Source organism: Vigna angularis, chromosome 4 (assembly GCF_016808095.1).
Source record: "Vigna angularis cultivar LongXiaoDou No.4 chromosome 4, ASM1680809v1, whole genome shotgun sequence".
NCBI lineage: Eukaryota > Viridiplantae > Streptophyta > Magnoliopsida > Fabales > Fabaceae > Vigna > Vigna angularis.
This window is the reverse complement of record NC_068973.1, coordinates 41303619-41321141: the sequence shown is the minus strand read 5'-3', so window position 1 is coordinate 41321141 and position 17523 is coordinate 41303619. Positions and strand designations below refer to the sequence as shown.

Below are 17523 nucleotides of genomic sequence, written 5' to 3'. Positions count from 1 at the left end.
TTAAAATATACATTAATAGTGTTATTTTAGTCACGTATATTTTAGTATTCAAATAGTTGAATTTGAATAACTATTTAAATTTTCACATAATTTTATTTCAACAAGGACTTAATGTAATCAGACTTCACAATTTTGAAGAATGGAGTAATAGTTTACTCTCCAACATACACTTCAGAAGAAACTTTTAGTTCATTTGTTATTTTTTTTATGGATGGATTATTTTGTTGTTTGATTCTTCTGGTTTATGCTTAGAACGGAATCCATGACTACTATTTTAGTTCCGACATGCAGTAAAAATATAATGAGCAATGTGCTTTGGTGTTTGAGTTATTCTGTCTGTGATAATAGTTAACTGAGAAGCATTGGAAAATGGCATTGGAATGCAGCAGATACGTAAATGCATGTAATGAGACAAAGAAACAAAAACTTTGCATGCAATTGCCATTAAACTCAATAGTACATCCATCATGATACACAACCAGACATTTAATTTTATCTATCTATCTTTCACACTCGTCCGCGCATTACAAAAAGAAAAAAGGAAAGAAAAAAAGCAGAGGAAAAACTCTCTTCAAACAGATAGATTGATCACACAATATAATGTTACCGTCCAGCTTTTCTTCTTCTAGCTATACACAAAAAAAATAGGCTATCATGAACAATCAAGGAAATGGAAACAAAGAAAACCCGGGAGGGAAGAGTTGGATGCAAGCTAGAATGCACTCCAGTTATCTGAACCCTTTTTCGGAGAATGGTTTTCTGAAGAGACCTTAAAAGGGCCAGAGGAGCCAAAAGCATCAGAGTCATCGAATGAGAATGCACCACTGGGACTGAAGTCTTTGGTGCTACTTATTGAGTCAAATCTTGCATGGCCTTGTCGACCGAAACCGAAATCATTGTTGCTACTCATGGAATCAAACCTTTGGAGCTTCTCGGGATTGTAGCCAAAATCCTTGCTACCACTTGTGGAGTCAAACCTCGTGAATTGATCATTACTGTTGCCAAAATCTTTGCTGCTACTTATGGAATCAAACCTTGTGAATTTATCATTACCAAAGCCAAAATCCTTACTGCTACTTATGGAATCAAACCTTGTGAATTTATCGTTACCAAAGCCAAAATCCTTACTGCTATTTATGGAATCAAATCTCGTAAGCCTCTCTGGCTGTGGAGAATATCCACTTTCGTGCCTGAAGGAATCAAACCTTGACATGTCAAAGAAATTATCCCCCGCCTCACTGTACCGGGGAGAATTTTCGAACTTGGAAACTGGAGTTGCTGGCACTGAATCATCAAAAATAAATGGGCTTTTTGTCTGGAACGTGCTATCCGTATGTGTAGATCCTGTTCTGATTGGGTTTATACCAAAATCATCAGATTTGAAGAAATCTCCACCCTGCTCGAAGTCAGAGTCCTACAAAACAGAACGTAAAAAATTTAGTACGTAGTAGCTTTATATCAAAGCAACTTGATCTTTCAAAAATCACGTCCCTTCTGTTCTTTGGTAAAGTGCTAAGAAATCAATTCCAAAAATTAAATGAAAAAAGACCTCCATTGCCTGTCTCACACATCAATTCAGTATAAAAACAATCTCAAGAATTTCCCCGAGAACAATTATTAGTCAATAACAGCGACTAATTACGTTAATATCCTGAACATCACAAAATTTATATAGAAAGGGTTACCTTGGTCTTGAAACCCCACACCGAGTCCTCATCATCATTGTTGTCAAATGTCCAGGTCGATTCGTCAAAACTTCTGTTGCCATAGATTATAACGTCATAATTACTAGATAGATGCCTCACACTCAAAGCCATGCATTCAGAAACAAAAAAAAATGGGAATTGACAAATCAACCCCTCCCCCTGAAACACACCCTGGAGACAAAAATAAAACAAAATACCTATGTGTTTCTGCATCTGCTTCAGAACCTTTTCCAAAGTCAGCATTCGAGAATACATGAGAAGGACTCTCCAAGGTACTCCTCCCAGCTAGATTATCGTGGGGGCTTCTAGCCAGGTCTTCTTCACTATGTGCGTAATCCTCAACTGTATAATCACCGTTAGCAGAGTTTTCTTGCTTCCCGTTTGCTTTCATAGGTGAACCGTGAATAGAGTTATCATCAGAGAAATTTTGTTCTCCGTCAATAAATACGGGTTTTGGTTTTGAAGATGCATTTTTGGTGGCAAAAGTAAGATCATTGGAAAATCCTAGAAGTAAACAACGCAATTAATGAAACAAGCTAATTCATCCAAAAAAAAAGGAAATAGTTATGTAAGGATAAAATAAAAAAAGATTATGGCTACCTTCATCCTCAAATTTATCCCAGTCTTCATCCCAAAGTGCAGCTCCCTCTGGAATTCCAGGTTGCCAACCTTATAGTTCATTAGGTTCATACACACACACCAACACAACCACATTAAAGTGAGAATCAGAGAGAAATGCATCCACTTGTAACAAATATAAGTAATTTATCAGTCAGTTGATATGCAATGCCCTTGCTTTTGAAAGAGGGTCCTTGGAAAAATACAGTCTTACAGATCACAAAAAGAGGCTTCCACAGAAGCATTAATATAAAGAATCACATAAACTAATCACACCTATTGAGTAAAAATAAATCATAAAATTGTTGTTGCACAATGATTATTTGAGAATTGACAAAGAACATAAATAATTGATCGAGAAAGAAGACATGATGAGACAAAATGAGATACTAATTACCAGCAGGAAGCTGAACCATTGTAATTGACTTCATATCTATCCCATGTTTCTTGCACCGATCAGTTAGAGCCTTAAATAACTCCTCAAGATCTGACTGTATGCGTTCAGCACGGACCTGTGGATTTTGCTAAACATCAGTAACAGCACAAAACAGGTTCCCCAGAACTCCCCATCTTTATTCCAAAAATAAAATTCACCTGAAGAATGCCATCTGCACTGCCTCCTTGTTCAATTTTGATGATGGCTTGCTGCAGTTCCACCTTCCTTTCCTAAGTATGAACAGACTAATGGTTAAAGATGCATTGAAAATTGAAATGTTTCAACTTTCAAGACATTCATAATTCACCCAAGACAGGTTTATTGTTGCAATGACAGGAGAAAAAGGTTGTAGACTTGATCATAGTGGATAAGAACTTGTCGTTTATGCTTTAGATTGTAGGACCATAAATAAATTTATCCCCTATAAATATAATACACGTGGAAGACTACATGCTTCCTCAGGTTTCCACTCTCCCTCACATTCACTTTCATTTGACTACTCTACAAGAAGTGGGGAGCTTCACTCTCTTAACATGCAAACAGACGATAGGAAGAAGAGAAACAGTTACAAAATTTAAGTGGCGCAGCCAAAAGTGAACAGGACTGCTTCCAAACTCGACAAACAAAACAAAGAAGATCCACTAAAAGACCAACAAAGATTACAAGGAACTCTTCAAGATATGAAACCATAAAACAGCATTTACATCACAATTTAAGCTACCAAGACATTTGGTCCTAGACAAGTAGTCATTAGTCTGATCCTTCTCAACTCCATTCTAAATAAAAGTTGAATTTTAGCCCAGTGTAAGGTGTGGTTACATGTTACGCAAGGAGATTTGGCCAAGGGCGAGGCCAATGAAGCCCTTGCTTTAAGCCTCCGAGAAACAACTTTACTTAGTAATAATATTTAAGAAAAAAAAAATAATACGTACTTTATAAATGATACAAGGCTATTAAGAATAACATTACTTTGAACAGAAAAAGGCCTCTCAAAGTGCTGAATTGACAGTAGTTATAATTAAATGCATGCACATACATAATAAACTTTAGTGGTTAAACCTTTCATTCATGACAATAATTTTCAATTTACTTTCTGAAGTGAATCTATTGTTTGAATTGTACTGTTATGATCTCCAATCTAAGAAAACTTTTTCTTGAAAAGAAAAAATCAGTAAGGTGACAAACTTCATGCTATAAGAATGCACAGAACGCTACAGGATTGGTACAGTTGTCAACTTTATATCTGTTTAGTTTAGTTAATGTAAACTTGTTAAATTAGTAATTTTAAAATTGTTTCCTATGTTAAATTTTCAACTTTTGTCTAATATGATTTTGTACATGTAATCATGTTAGTAGTGAAAACTACCATCCCTCATCTATCATAATAACTAATAAAATGATTTTTTATCAAGAAACAAAATCAAAAATAAACTTTTAATAAAATATTGCTATTATTTTGTTGTCAATAAAACATGATTATTTTAGAAAGGCCTCGTACAAAGTTTGCTTTAGGCTTAAAAATAAGTGGAGTCGGGCCTATATGCATGCTTCAAGCCAGGGCAGTGCTTTTAGATATAAAACCCTCTTGAGATTTAGCCCTAACAACTTAAACTTTAAGTTGTTAGTCCTTCACAATAACATAAGAACAATCAATGCAACAAAAATTGTAGTGCATACTAAGTAAGCAATAACTCTCACCATTTACAAATAGCCTATTTTTCAACCATTTAGATTTTCTAATTACCTGTATATCACGAAATTTAGCTTCTTCAACAGTCAATTTTGATGCTATTTCGGCTACTTGTTTGTATTTCTCTTCGTATTTCTTGCCCAATGATTCTGCCTGTAACAAACCACCACATGGTAGCTAATTCTTTTAACATAAACATTCATCACGTTTTCAGAAGAAAGGATTATACCTCCCGCTTATCCGCAGATGCCCTTTCTGTTATCTCATTTAATCGATTATCACATCTGCTTCTATATAGAACCTGAAGTACAAGTAAAATAGGGGAAATGGGGAGCCAGTAAGTGCTTCATAGTTCTATGATCAGATTCATATCATGCAATAAAAAATATTTAAAAATATCATATTGGATTTTACCCAATAAAATCCTTAACTAGATCCAGTTAAAATATCAACCTTAACTTTATTTACTGAAAATCATCTATTCCTTGCGTGCATAATTCCAATTAGAGTTTCTTGGGTTGAAAGAAAGTGGTTCCTTGCCCTCAAAATTTCCAGTCTTCTTCCTAACTAGAAATCAATTCCTAGGCCTCAACCAAGGTTAGCTAGAACCATAAAACCCTAAAGTTCCGTCACTGGTAGGATGATTTGCATTTGTCATAGCAAACCAAACCCTCCAGCTAAATTGCACAGCTCTGGTACACTTTCTGTGTTTTGTCAATTAGCTTGTATTATGCTTATAAGTTATACTAGCATAAACCAGAGAACTATTTTGCTTAGAAGTTATTTTCTGTAAAATCCGAGCAACACTAAACATGTTCACATAACTTCGCCAATAAATTTATTTTCAGACACAGGTTTACTTGAAAGTGAGCCACAAGCGGTGTGGCCTGGCAAGCCTACAAATAATTTATTTCAACCATGCTAAGCCTTAAGAAAAAATATCAATCTAATATCAAAATATAAAAGAAACAAGACATGAATTACAGACCAGCTCCTGCATTTTGTTCCGGTAAAGCTCCATCTTCTCCTTTGAATCCAAAATAACGTTCTGAGCTTCTTCAGACTACAATGGCAGAAACAAACATTTTTTATTTATAATTTGTAAAAATGTGCAAGAGAACCAAGACCATTTACAACTGAAAAGATCTGGTTGAGGATATTATAAGACCCATAATTCATTTCAATTTTACATGTAAAATTATAATTAACACCAAAAACTAACTTGGTCCACCCACCAAACAATCATCATTAATTCTGAAGGGAGTACCAAACAACTGTGAACCTGTACTTGTGTGTCCTTTCCTTTCTACTGGAACAAGATTTTGGCAGAAACAAGGAAACAGTCGTTTTATAGGAGGCTGCAATTTATACAATTATTTTATGTATTTGGTTGGGAAAGAAAAGCCTCATAATTTCAAAGGTGTCTCTTTACCTTACACTTCTTTGTAGATATATAGTTGAATCCCTGGCTTTAGGATGAGTTTTATAATTTTCAATTTCTATAAAATGGAACTTCAAAACAAACATAAATAAATTAAGATGAAGGAATGATAACGACAAAGGAATAGGAGAACAGACCATCTTCCTAGATGAAAACAAAAAACAAAAGCATCAACAGAAAACATTATGGATAACCTTCACTTTCATAAATATATTTTTACATGTGGAGAAAAATTATAAATGCAGAGCAAATACCTGTTTCTCTGCAGTTGTTGCATCTTGAGGCTTTGTGTTCGATGTATTCTGCTCACCACTATCTGTGCGATTCAGAAAGGAATCCTCCAACACAGGTGTTCCTGACTTTTGTTGGTTGGGCTGTGTAGTGAAATCAGCCTGAGCAGAACTTCCATGGACTGGTGGCCTGAAACCAGCAGTTGGTGCCACTGGCCGAGCACCTGGCATCCCTTGTTGCTGCTGCTGAAAACCTTGAGATGGAAAAAAGTAGACAAACTCATCAATAGAAGTCCTATATAAGAGAAAAAGAAAAGAATGTTGGAGATAGAGTAAATAAGAGAAAATACCTTGGCTGATACCCCAGGCTGCATTTCCAGGAGCATTTTTTGGTTGGCCTGTCATAGACATCAACGTCTCATCAAACATGACATTGCTTGGAAGAGACTGTGGAAGAGGACGACCTTCCCTGTACCGTTCCATCAAATAAAGAGCAAAGCAAAACTCCTTCAAAGAAAGCATGCTATCATTGTCTTGATCAGACAAGTCCCACACCTTCTTTAACACCTCTGCACAGTCCACGGATTACGTTATTGCTTTCAGAGAAATGCTAAAAAGGTCATCCCTCTCCAGGAAAATTTCAAAAATAGTGAAGTTAAGAAACAGTCTAAAAAACATAGTAAAGAAACAAATCTAGTAAGATCATCTTATCATTGTACATTGCTTAGTAGCATTTGAGAATTGAATAAATAGGACAGTTAGCATGCTTAGCAAAGAAACTGACTGTCTGATCAAGTAAGGAAGTTAGTTAGGACAGTTATTTTAGTTAGTAGGAAGATATTTGAGTGGTAAATAAATAAATAGGAGGATGATATTCAACTTTTACTAACAAATTTCCAACATAGCCAACAAGGTTGGATTTCAAGAGGGTAGTAATATCAGGCGTGAGTTTGGATAGTTATTGCAGTTAGTAAAAGGGTTAAGTCAATTAGATACCATTTGAGAGATAAATAAGTAGGAGGCAGACGTAAAGGAACAGATATTTTATCTTGTATTATATCATTTGAGAATTCAGTTACTCTTATTCTTTGTTTGGATGTGGAATGAAATAGAGAGGAAAGAAATACAAAGTAATAATAGAAATACAGAAGAAGTAAAATAGAAAAGTTATGTCATTTGGACGGATAGAAACAGGAAGAGAGAATTTCTTTCCCTTTGTTTGGATGAATGGTAAAGAGAATGAAAAAAAATAAACAAATTATGAGAAAAATATTTCAAAATAGTTAAAAAGTATGAAGTTTTAATACAATATTTTTTTATAAAATAAAACAAATTACTATTATTTTAATATTATATTATAATTTTTAAATAGTAAAGCAAAAAAGATAGATCATTTCCCCTTCCATTTCATACCACTTTAGGAGGAAGATACTTTTTGTTGGTTCATATGAAAATAGATTCCCTCCTTCCTACTTGTCTTTTCAAACAAACTGCGTAGACATAGTATTTTTATTATATTTCTCTCCTTCATACTTCCTTCCGCCCCATTTCCACCAGAACAAAATAGAATTACTGAAAGGAGAAATCGTCTGTCAAAAGTAACCCCTTAAAAGAAAGATCTCTCTCTTAATTTCTGTTATTTTGCAGTCAAGAAAGTCATGCTTTCTTTTCTATCTTCCATTTAAAAATCCAAGTTCCTCACAGTATAATAATGTGAGCCAAGCCAATATGTTCTACTTAACATAGCAGATCATGAATTAGCTGACAAATAAGTAATTCATGTAGGATGAATGAGATTTGGACATGGTTGATTCTATTGGTTCATACCTAATGTATATATAAATGCGGAGTTTATCTCAGGTCTAGTCATTTTCCCTTAAAAAATAAACAAACATAACACCAGGAAGGAAAAAAACAACGGGGAATTGGGCTTTAATAGAGTTCTTATGGTTCATAGCCTAGTAAATTTCAAAATGTTGAGTTGATCTATTTCTCAGGTCTAAATCAAATTACTGTCATCTATCATGGAATCCAGCCGAAACTCAAGCTATCAATATTTTGTTGTTATTCTCCGAGGAATTTGAATTTTTGTGATTCTGAGGTCAAACATGAGGATTTGGAATTGATAAGGATTCTTGGTTCCATAACCAAATACATTTATAAATTTGTAGTTGATGATCTTAGGTCTAATAACTATAACCCACTATATATCACTTCTCAAATTATCAATATCTATGTCCCCCTTCTTTCTTAAAAAAATTATCCATTATCATACAAAATAATTCATAGTATGAATGACTTGGATTAAAATGGGTGGGGGACTGCAAACCTGCAATCATTTAAACTCATGCAAATCCATGTGATGTTATTACAAAGACATATGAGTAAGCATATATATGAGAGAAAAAATTACAAGTGACAAAATATGAGATGATATTTGGGAGGAGAGTATAACAACAGCAAAATGTTGCATTTGATGTCAGATAAGTCAAGTGGCTTATTGAATAAAGTAGATTAAGAGAAGTTTTACTCTGTATTCAAAACAGGGATTGATACTTCATGTTCTATGGGGATTCTCAAATAATAAAATCTGTTTCCTCTCAACTTGTGCGAATTCTCAAAGGTTTTTGATGGAAAAAGGATACTACAACTTTAAGGCATGTAGTTAATGCAATTGTCCAGTATGGTCAGTGAAGACCACTGATGTTTCCAAGGACGTCCTCTTTGCCCTTACATTTACAATGAGATTGTATTATTTTTATGCTAACACCTCCAATCTTTCTAACAATAAATACTGTTATTAACCCAAAAATAATAACAATAATAAAAGAAGACAATAGTGTTGAAGAGCTCCTCTATTTTAATGGTGTACCATACGTTAGTGGTGTTTTCTATGACTTAAGATTGAAACTGTAAAATAATTCTAGAGGGCTTAATTGATCCCTCTCACAATCTTCTATTTATAAGAATAAATTGATACACAAATACATGATAAATAGGGTAACCCTAGACACAATATAATCATGATAAATAGGGTAATCCTAGACATAATATAATCATGATAAATAGGGTAACCCTTGACACACTATAATGATGATAAAATAGGATAAATATCCTAACACTCCCCCTCAAGCTGGAGCATACAAATTGTATGTACCAAGCTTGGAACAAATAAACTCAATCCGAGGACCCCTTAATGACTTGGTCAATACATCTGCGAGTTGATCGTTTGACCCAATAAACTCAGTACATATTTCTTTGGTCAACAACTTTTCACGAACAAAATGACAATCAATTTCTATATGTTTAGTCCTCTCGTGAAACACTGGATTTGATGCAATGTGGAGAGCAGCTTGATTGTCGCAATACATCTTCATAGTATGGATGTCACAAAATTTAACCTCTTGAAGGAATTGTTTCACCCATATAAGTTCACATGTTAGTGATGCCATTGCCCTATACTCGGCTTCCGCGGTTGATCGAGCTACTACATTCTGTTTCTTACTTTTCCATGAAATAATGTTTCCTCCCAGAAAAACACAATATCCTGTTGTAGACCGTCTATCAATAGGTGAACCTGCCCAATCTGCATCACAATACCCAGAGACATGAATGCTTCCTTTATCTTCATATAACAATCCTTGCCCGGGAGCCTTCTTTACATACCTTAGAATGCGAATGAGAGCATTCCAATGGTCAATACATGGAGCCTGCATGAACTGACTAACCACTCCAACTGCAAAGGATAGATCTGGCCTTGTAATAGTGAGATAAATCAGTTTGCCAACCAGCCTCCTATACCTCTCTGGATCGGAGAATAATTCACCTTCTTCTGTCCTTAATTTCTGGTTTGGGTCCATGGGACTGTCTACCGGTCTACAATCAATCATGCCTGTTTCTTGTAATATATCAAGAGCATACTTCCTTTGGGAGATTACAACTCCATCTTTTGATTGCGCTACTTCAATGCCTAAGAAATATTTGAGACTTCCAAGATCCTTGGTTTGAAAATGTCTACACAAGTACTCTTTTAGTTGAGATATTCCAACAGCATCATTTCCTGTAATGACAATATCATCAACATATACTATTAAGTAAACACATTTCCCGAGAGAAGAATGACAATAAAAAACTGAATGGTCTGCTTCACTGCGTTTTAGCCCAAATTTTTGAACAATGGAGCTAAACTTTCCAAACCAAGCACGTGGGGATTGCTTGAGGCCATATAGAGATCGATGCAATTTGCATACCATACCAGACTCCCCCTGAGCAACAAACCCTGGAGGTTGCTCCATATAAACTTCTTCCTCAAGATCACCATGTAGGAAGGCATTCTTGATATCCAATTGATGAAGTGGCCAGTGACGAATGGCTGCCATGGCAAAGAAGAGACGAATAGTAGTCATCTTGGCTACAGGAGAGAAAGTGTCACAATAATCAAGACCATAAACCTGAGTGTAACCTTTTGCAACAAGCCGAGCTTTGAGCCGATCAATTTCACCATCAGGGCCAACTTTAACTGCATACACCCATCGACAACCAACCGCCTTTTTTCCTGGGGGAAGGGGCACCAGCTCCCAAGTATTACTGTGGTCAAGAGCCTGCATTTCTGCAATCATAGCTTGTCGCCATCCAGGATGATCAAGTGCTTCTTTCACATTCTTGGGTATAACAACAGAGGACACTGAGGATAAAAGAGAAAAATAGGAGGGCGACAATCGATGATAGCTTAGAAAATTATAAATGGGATGAGGGTTCCGAGTGGAACGAGTACCTTTTCTGAGGGCAATAGGCCATGCTGAATCATTTGCACCAGGAGGCGTGGGAGGAGGTGACGAGGGAGAAGAATCTGAAGTAGGAGATTCACCATTGTCTTGGGGAGGTGGACTATCCATTGGGGCCCTGTGTGGGCTGATCTCAGTATGTGGAGAAACAGGTGTAGAAGGATTGTGATCATGACTGGGAATGACAGAGACAGTGGAGCTATTTGACTCAACCATTGGAATAGGAAGGACCTGTTGGAGGATAGAAACATCCTAAACAGATGGAGAGAAGTAAGGAGTCTGTTCAAAGAATGTGACATTGGCAGACATGTAATACTTCTTAGTTTCAGGAGAGTAACACCGATATCCTTTTTGAAGTCGAGAATAGCCTAAGAAGACACATTTGAGAGCGCGAGCGGAGAGTTTGTCTAGACCTGGAGACATGTCATGAACAAAACATACACAGCCAAACACTCGGGGAGATGTATGAAAGAGAGGATCATTAGGAAACAAAATGGAGAAAGGGACTTTATTATCAAGAGAGGAGGAGGGCATCCTATTAATAAGATAACATGCAGTTAAGATGGCATCCCCCCAGTGATGGACAGGAATATGGGCACCAAGCAAAAGGGTACGAGCAGTTTCAACCAAGTGTCTATTTTTTCGTTCTGCTATACCATTTTGCTGTGGTGTATGAGGACAAGTAGACTGATGTAAGATACCATGGGAACTCAAGATGGCAGAAAAGGAGGATGAAAAATACTCTTTGGCATTATCACTTCTTAATATTTTGATTACTTGACCAAATTGATTCTTGATTTCATTCAAAAAGGATGTAAAGATAGCTAACAATTCAGAACGATTTTTCATAAGATAAACCCAAGTACATCTTGAATATTCATCAATAAAGGTAACAAAATATCTATAACCAAAGGAGGAGATACGACTAGGTCCCCATATATCAGAATGGATGATGGAAAAACTAGAATTACATATTGATTGAGACCTTTTAGGAAAGGAAGATCTAACATGTTTTCCTAATTGACATGACTCACATTCTAAGGTTTGGAGACCACTAAGTTCAGGACACATCTTTTTTAATTTGGACAAATGAGGATGGCCAAGTCGATCATGTAGCACTTTAGGATTAAGAGCAACAACACAAGACACCCTTGGACGAGATCCAAAATGGTATAATCCGCCAGCTTCATATCCTTCTCCAATCTGTCTCCCCGAACCACGCTCCTGTATAACAAAAGATTTATGATCAAAGGTTATTGAACAATTTAACATTTTAGTCAACTGGCTTAAGGAAATTAAATTAAAAGGACAATTAGGGACAAAAAGGACTGAGTTGAGATTGAGGGAGGGAGACAAAGAAACATGACCGACTCCTTTGGAAGAAGTTTTAGATCCATTTGCAAGGGTTATGAAATGAGGTTTTTCTCGAAAGGAAATAGATGAGAACAAAGAGGTATTACCAGAAATGTGATCAGAAGCACCTGAGTCAATTACCCATGAATTTTGACATTCCATAGATTGAGAAACGCAGGCTGTTGATGTATTGGGAGATTGAGATGGTTGTGCCAAGCTGTTAGACTTTAACCTTAAATACTCTTGATATTCATCCTCAGAAAACATAGAAGTAGAGGTTTCAGTTTGCAAAGTGGAAGTTTCAGTCTTCGAAATATTGGCGGTTTTGGAAGGGAAACCATGTAAGGAGTAGCAATTCTCTTGAGTATGACCCATCCTTTTACAATATGTGCATTGAGTACGTCCCCGACCTCCTCGTCCTCCTCCTCTAGTGCCACGTCCTCCTCTTCCTCGTGTGGCAACCATGACAGATGGTTCCACTAGTTCATGCGCTTCTTGAGTTTGAGATACTGGGACACGCAGAAGGCGAGTGGTCAATGTTTCCATAGAGGGGACCTCATGACTAGTTAGAAGTTGATCTCTGAGATGATCAAAATCGGGATGTAGGGCACGAAGGATCAACACCATGTAGAATTTGTCTAGTTTCTTTTTTATATCCTCTAATGGATCTACTTCCAAAAACATCATAAGTTCTTCGACAGCAGATTGGGCTTCAGTCATGAAGGACACCATATCATGGTCTGTCATTTTAAGAGATGCAAGTTTATTCGTAGTGTCATAGAGACGTTGAATATCGTTGGCATAAATGCTTTGGGCTTTCTTCCAAAAGGAGTGACAAGTTTTGAAAGCCCTCAAAGATACAAAAAGTTTGGGTTCCACTGATTGCCATAACAGGGCACACAACTGGAAATCTGCTTGTTTCCACTGATCAGCTTTTTCAGTAGGCACATGGCTTCCATCTCGCTCAAGGGGGTCATAATGCCCTTGGCCAAGGAACCACATTTCAACGGCAGCAGACCATGATAGATAATTTTTTCCATTTAGCTTCTCGGAGGTAATTGATGGACTTCCAGAGAAGGAAAGAGTACTGCCAGACGCCATTTCTGAAGAAGACGAATAGTACTAACGAAGAACAAGAAAACCCTAAGGGTTTAGACGAAGGAAACTTTGACAGTGATGGACGACGGTGGCCGGCAATGGCGGGCGGTGGCCGGCGGTGACGGTGGCCGGAGACGGTGGCCGGAGACGGTGGCCGGAGACGGTGGCCGGCGACGGCCGACGGTGGCCGACGGTTGACGGTGGCCGGCGGCGGGCAGCGGCGGGCGACAAAGAACTGTGGCGCCGGACAAATATATATTACGAGACAGAAACCAGAGCGGGATCGACCCGCTCTGATACCAACTTAAGATTGAAACTGTAAAATAATTCTAGAGGGCTTAATTGATCCCTCTCACAATCTTCTATTTATAAGAATAAATTGATACACAAATACATGATAAATAGGGTAACCCTAGACACAATATAATCATGATAAATAGGGTAATCCTAGACATAATATAATCATGATAAATAGGGTAACCCTTGACACACTATAATGATGATAAAATAGGATAAATATCCTAACACTATGTTTCCATGGGATACTAGTTTTCTTGGTAAGTTGGTTCAAGAAAGAATGCTTATCCTACTTTCTTTATTCCTTTATAGTGAAATTGTTCATTTAGTTCGTTGGATTCAAAACAAGAACATTTCCTCGCTAAGCGGGTTCAGCAACATGGACCAAACAATGACATTATATTTTGTCAAAACCCAATTTAAATCTAGGTATTTTTCAGTGCATTATTTTACAATTTCCTTGTTCTTCCTCTACTTCTACTTACTTTGCTATCCTCCATCTAATGAACTCTTCTTACTGAGACTTCTATGAATCTTATCATCGCATGGCCAAATCATCTTAGGCAAGAGATAAACTCTTGTAGCAATTCATCACCCACCATTCAACACCATAAAGCATTGTCAGTCGTAAGTTTGCTCAGTAAAAACCAATAAAAATTCCAGTATCAGGGCACAGTAGGTTGTTCCTTGTCGACCAAAAAAGCCAGTAAGGCACACCCTTCCCATCCCAAAAAAATCTGAATTCAAGAAGCTAAAACTATAATTTTAAGGTGACTATGGTTCTTGTTATGTTTCTCACAAGCCAACACATCAATGTACCAACTTCCATGAAGATTACATCAAAAAGGGTCAGTCAGAACGAAACAGGCATACCTATTGGTAATCTCCAGCTTAAGAAAAGACTGCGAGCCTGCTCCCCAGTGATCCTCCCATCCCTGTCAGTGTCAACTTCCAAAAACACCTTTGTATATTTCTGCACATCAGTAGGTTTCATTTTTGGCCAAGAAAGCTGCACATTGTCAGATTTTGCATTTCCAACCCCACCTGTCATCCCAGATGGTGTATGTGGAGAAGAAGAAGCTTGTGGTTTAATTTGCTGGTTTGGTGCAGACTGTGGCCGCTGAAACTGACTATTTGCAGGCAGCATCGACGAGAATGCACCCTGCAATGAATCAAGTGAATTTTGCTTATTTGCAGGCTGGGGACCAGTGGAAACAGGAACAATGGCTGATGAGACATTGGTAACAGAATAACTGTGTCCAGCAGGTTCTTGCTTCGGTGTTGATGAGGCGGCAGAGAAAAAATCATTGCCCGAAACTGGACTGGAAGAGAACCCATTTCCAGAAACACTCAATGCTTTGGTGTGAACAGTTGTTGACTGGGGCATTGGTGAGACTGGAGATAACTGTGGCATTGGAGAGACTGGAGATGAATGGGGCATTGGTGAGACTGGAGATTGTGACGTATGTAAGGCAGCCGACGGGTTCATTCCTGAAGGTCTGGTGGCCACCATACCAGGCCTGGCTTTATTCCAATCATTTGATAGCCCAGGATTTGAGAAATTGTGACCCCCCGTGTTAACTCCTCTAGAAATATCTGGGCCTGCAACACCCTGCTGCGGATGCGGAGCGCCGGAAACAGGCATGGATTGATGAGGTCGGATGGCAGGATTCTGCTGCGAAGGATAATATTGCGGGTTTGCACCAGGACCTGCTAACCCTTGCCCTCTATAGGTAAAACCTTGAGCTGAATTGGGTGCAGTAACACCCATCTGCCCAACAGACCCAGCATGGGGCCTCGCATTCGGGACAGGTTGAGGTACAGAAGCAAGATTAATCTGCGGAGCAGGGATTTTAGCAGCAGCAGGACCATATAAAGCTGCCTTCACAATGTCAGACGTTAAATCTCGCTTACTCTGAGCCACAGTAACTAACCTCAGAGCATTAAAAAACTCTGCGCGTCCAAGGAAACCAGTTTTGGCCTGATCAGCATACGCCCATACCTGCAACTCGCACCGAGAACACGAAACATTACACAAGAATAATCTAGATCGGTAAACATTTTCAATGAAAAGCGAAATGAAGAATGGACGAAAGCCTAAATAAACTATTCTAAGCGCACAATAACCAAAGCATAACCATCGATGCTGAAAATCCAATTCCTCCAAGGGAAAAGACATACCGAAACAAGCAATTTAAGTGTAGTGAATTGAAACGTTTGCTCTGGATTAGAAATTTGAAACAGAATAAAACCTGAGCGAGAACTTGTTTGGGCAAATTGGATCCCATGAAAAAAGAGACGGCTTCAGCTCCACTGATTCTGCCATCTCCGTCTAAATCTGCTCTCCTGAAATACGCTTCGAACTGATCCATGTTAGGAGCCGCCATTGCACTCCCTTCGTCTTCGACCGGAGAGTAGATCGGAGTGGGTTAGGGATTTGTTTCGTGGAATTGAGGAATTGCGGGGGAGAGGGAATTGGATTATAGCGTGTTTGTGCGCGAATTGGCAGATTTGGAAGAAGCAAAGGAAGGCCAAAACGTGAATTGAGAAGTGCTTCTATTTCTATTCCCGGCGAGGTGGCTGAGATGCGGCTTCTTCTCCAACTGCAACGACCGCAGCACTGGCTGTGCCTAAACGGAGAAATACCAATTTCATTTGCATCTATATGTATATCTCTACATATAGTAATTATCCCACCGTTCAGACACTTTAACAAAATAATAATAATAATAATAATAATAATAATAATAATAATAATAATAATAAGCAAACAAAAATATTGATAAAAATAAGTTTCACAAAAATAGCTAATTTTGATTTTAATAAAAACATAGTTCTGTTATTATATCATTTTCTATTAATAGTAATTTTTTAAAATTTATAGATTTACAATAATTATAAGTATATTTTGCTGATAATACTTTTTTCATTAAATTTTTCATTTCTGCTTATTTTAATTTTTTCTAGGAAAAAGAGAAAGATGGACCATTTACTTAATACTTTGATTAGGTTACTATTCATTATTTTAAGCCCTTTTTATTTTCTGTCGTCGTTTTTAAATAAATGAGTTATCATCCATTCTTTCATTATAAGAAACGTGTCATTTTCATTTAATCATTAATTAATGGTAAAACCAATAAAATGTCAATCACCTGGCCTGATAAGTAACATGATTTTTTTTTTCTAGTAAAATGATGACATTGTTTTCTAATATATTTTTTTTCATTTTTATTTTTTGCGTTGTTTTTTACCATTCTACCACTCGCATTAATTATCATTCTTTCAATGTTTAATTTATTGGAATTTTCAAACATTTTTTCTTTTGCTTTATCATGTATAAAAGGTGTACAAACAATTATCTTTAGGTCATTTAAAAAGTTTTTACTAATAAAGACATGTGTATGATACGATATTTTGTTCTTTGAAGTTAATAATTTCATGTGAATAGAAAAAATATGTTTACAAAAAGTCGACATGGTTATTTTATTTTATTTTCTAATGACCATAGTCATTAATCCATGTCAAACTTGAAGTAACAAATAAACATGCGCCGAAATAAATGTCAATAACTTAAGAAAGAGGTTATGCAATTATAACCTGAATTTAAGATATTAATGACAATTTAAATGGTTCTAGTTTAGTTGTTTTAGTGTAATATGCATGAGTTGTAGTAAAAAAATCTATTTATTCAATTTTGTATGGATAAAAACAATGTTAATGATTAAAACTTTTCAGAAAATAATGATATATTATTTTGATAATCCCTTTGTATTAATGTATTATATTTTTGTCAAAATAAATATTAATGTTTTTATTGTTATTATGTGAAATTTTCTTATTTTATTTATGCTAAGAAAACTTATATCGTTT

General features: G+C 36.7%; 1 protein-coding gene across 1 annotated transcript; it reads right to left on the bottom strand.

Moving 5' to 3' along the window:
* Nucleotides 1–407: 407 nt before the first annotated feature.
* Nucleotides 408–16324, bottom strand: LOC108342858 (uncharacterized). The gene is made up of 13 exons (XM_017580722.2): nt 15906–16324; nt 14527–15655; nt 6472–6690; nt 6146–6375; nt 5439–5513; nt 4680–4751; nt 4505–4603; nt 2919–2990; nt 2722–2836; nt 2307–2375; nt 1904–2210; nt 1686–1758; nt 408–1414 (listed from the first exon to the last, which is right to left on the bottom strand). Exons 1-13 carry the CDS (start codon nt 16038–16040, stop codon nt 713–715), a joined length of 3297 nt encoding a protein of 1098 aa, XP_017436211.1. The 5' UTR covers nt 16041–16324; the 3' UTR covers nt 408–712.
* Nucleotides 16325–17523: the final 1199 nt, after the last annotated feature.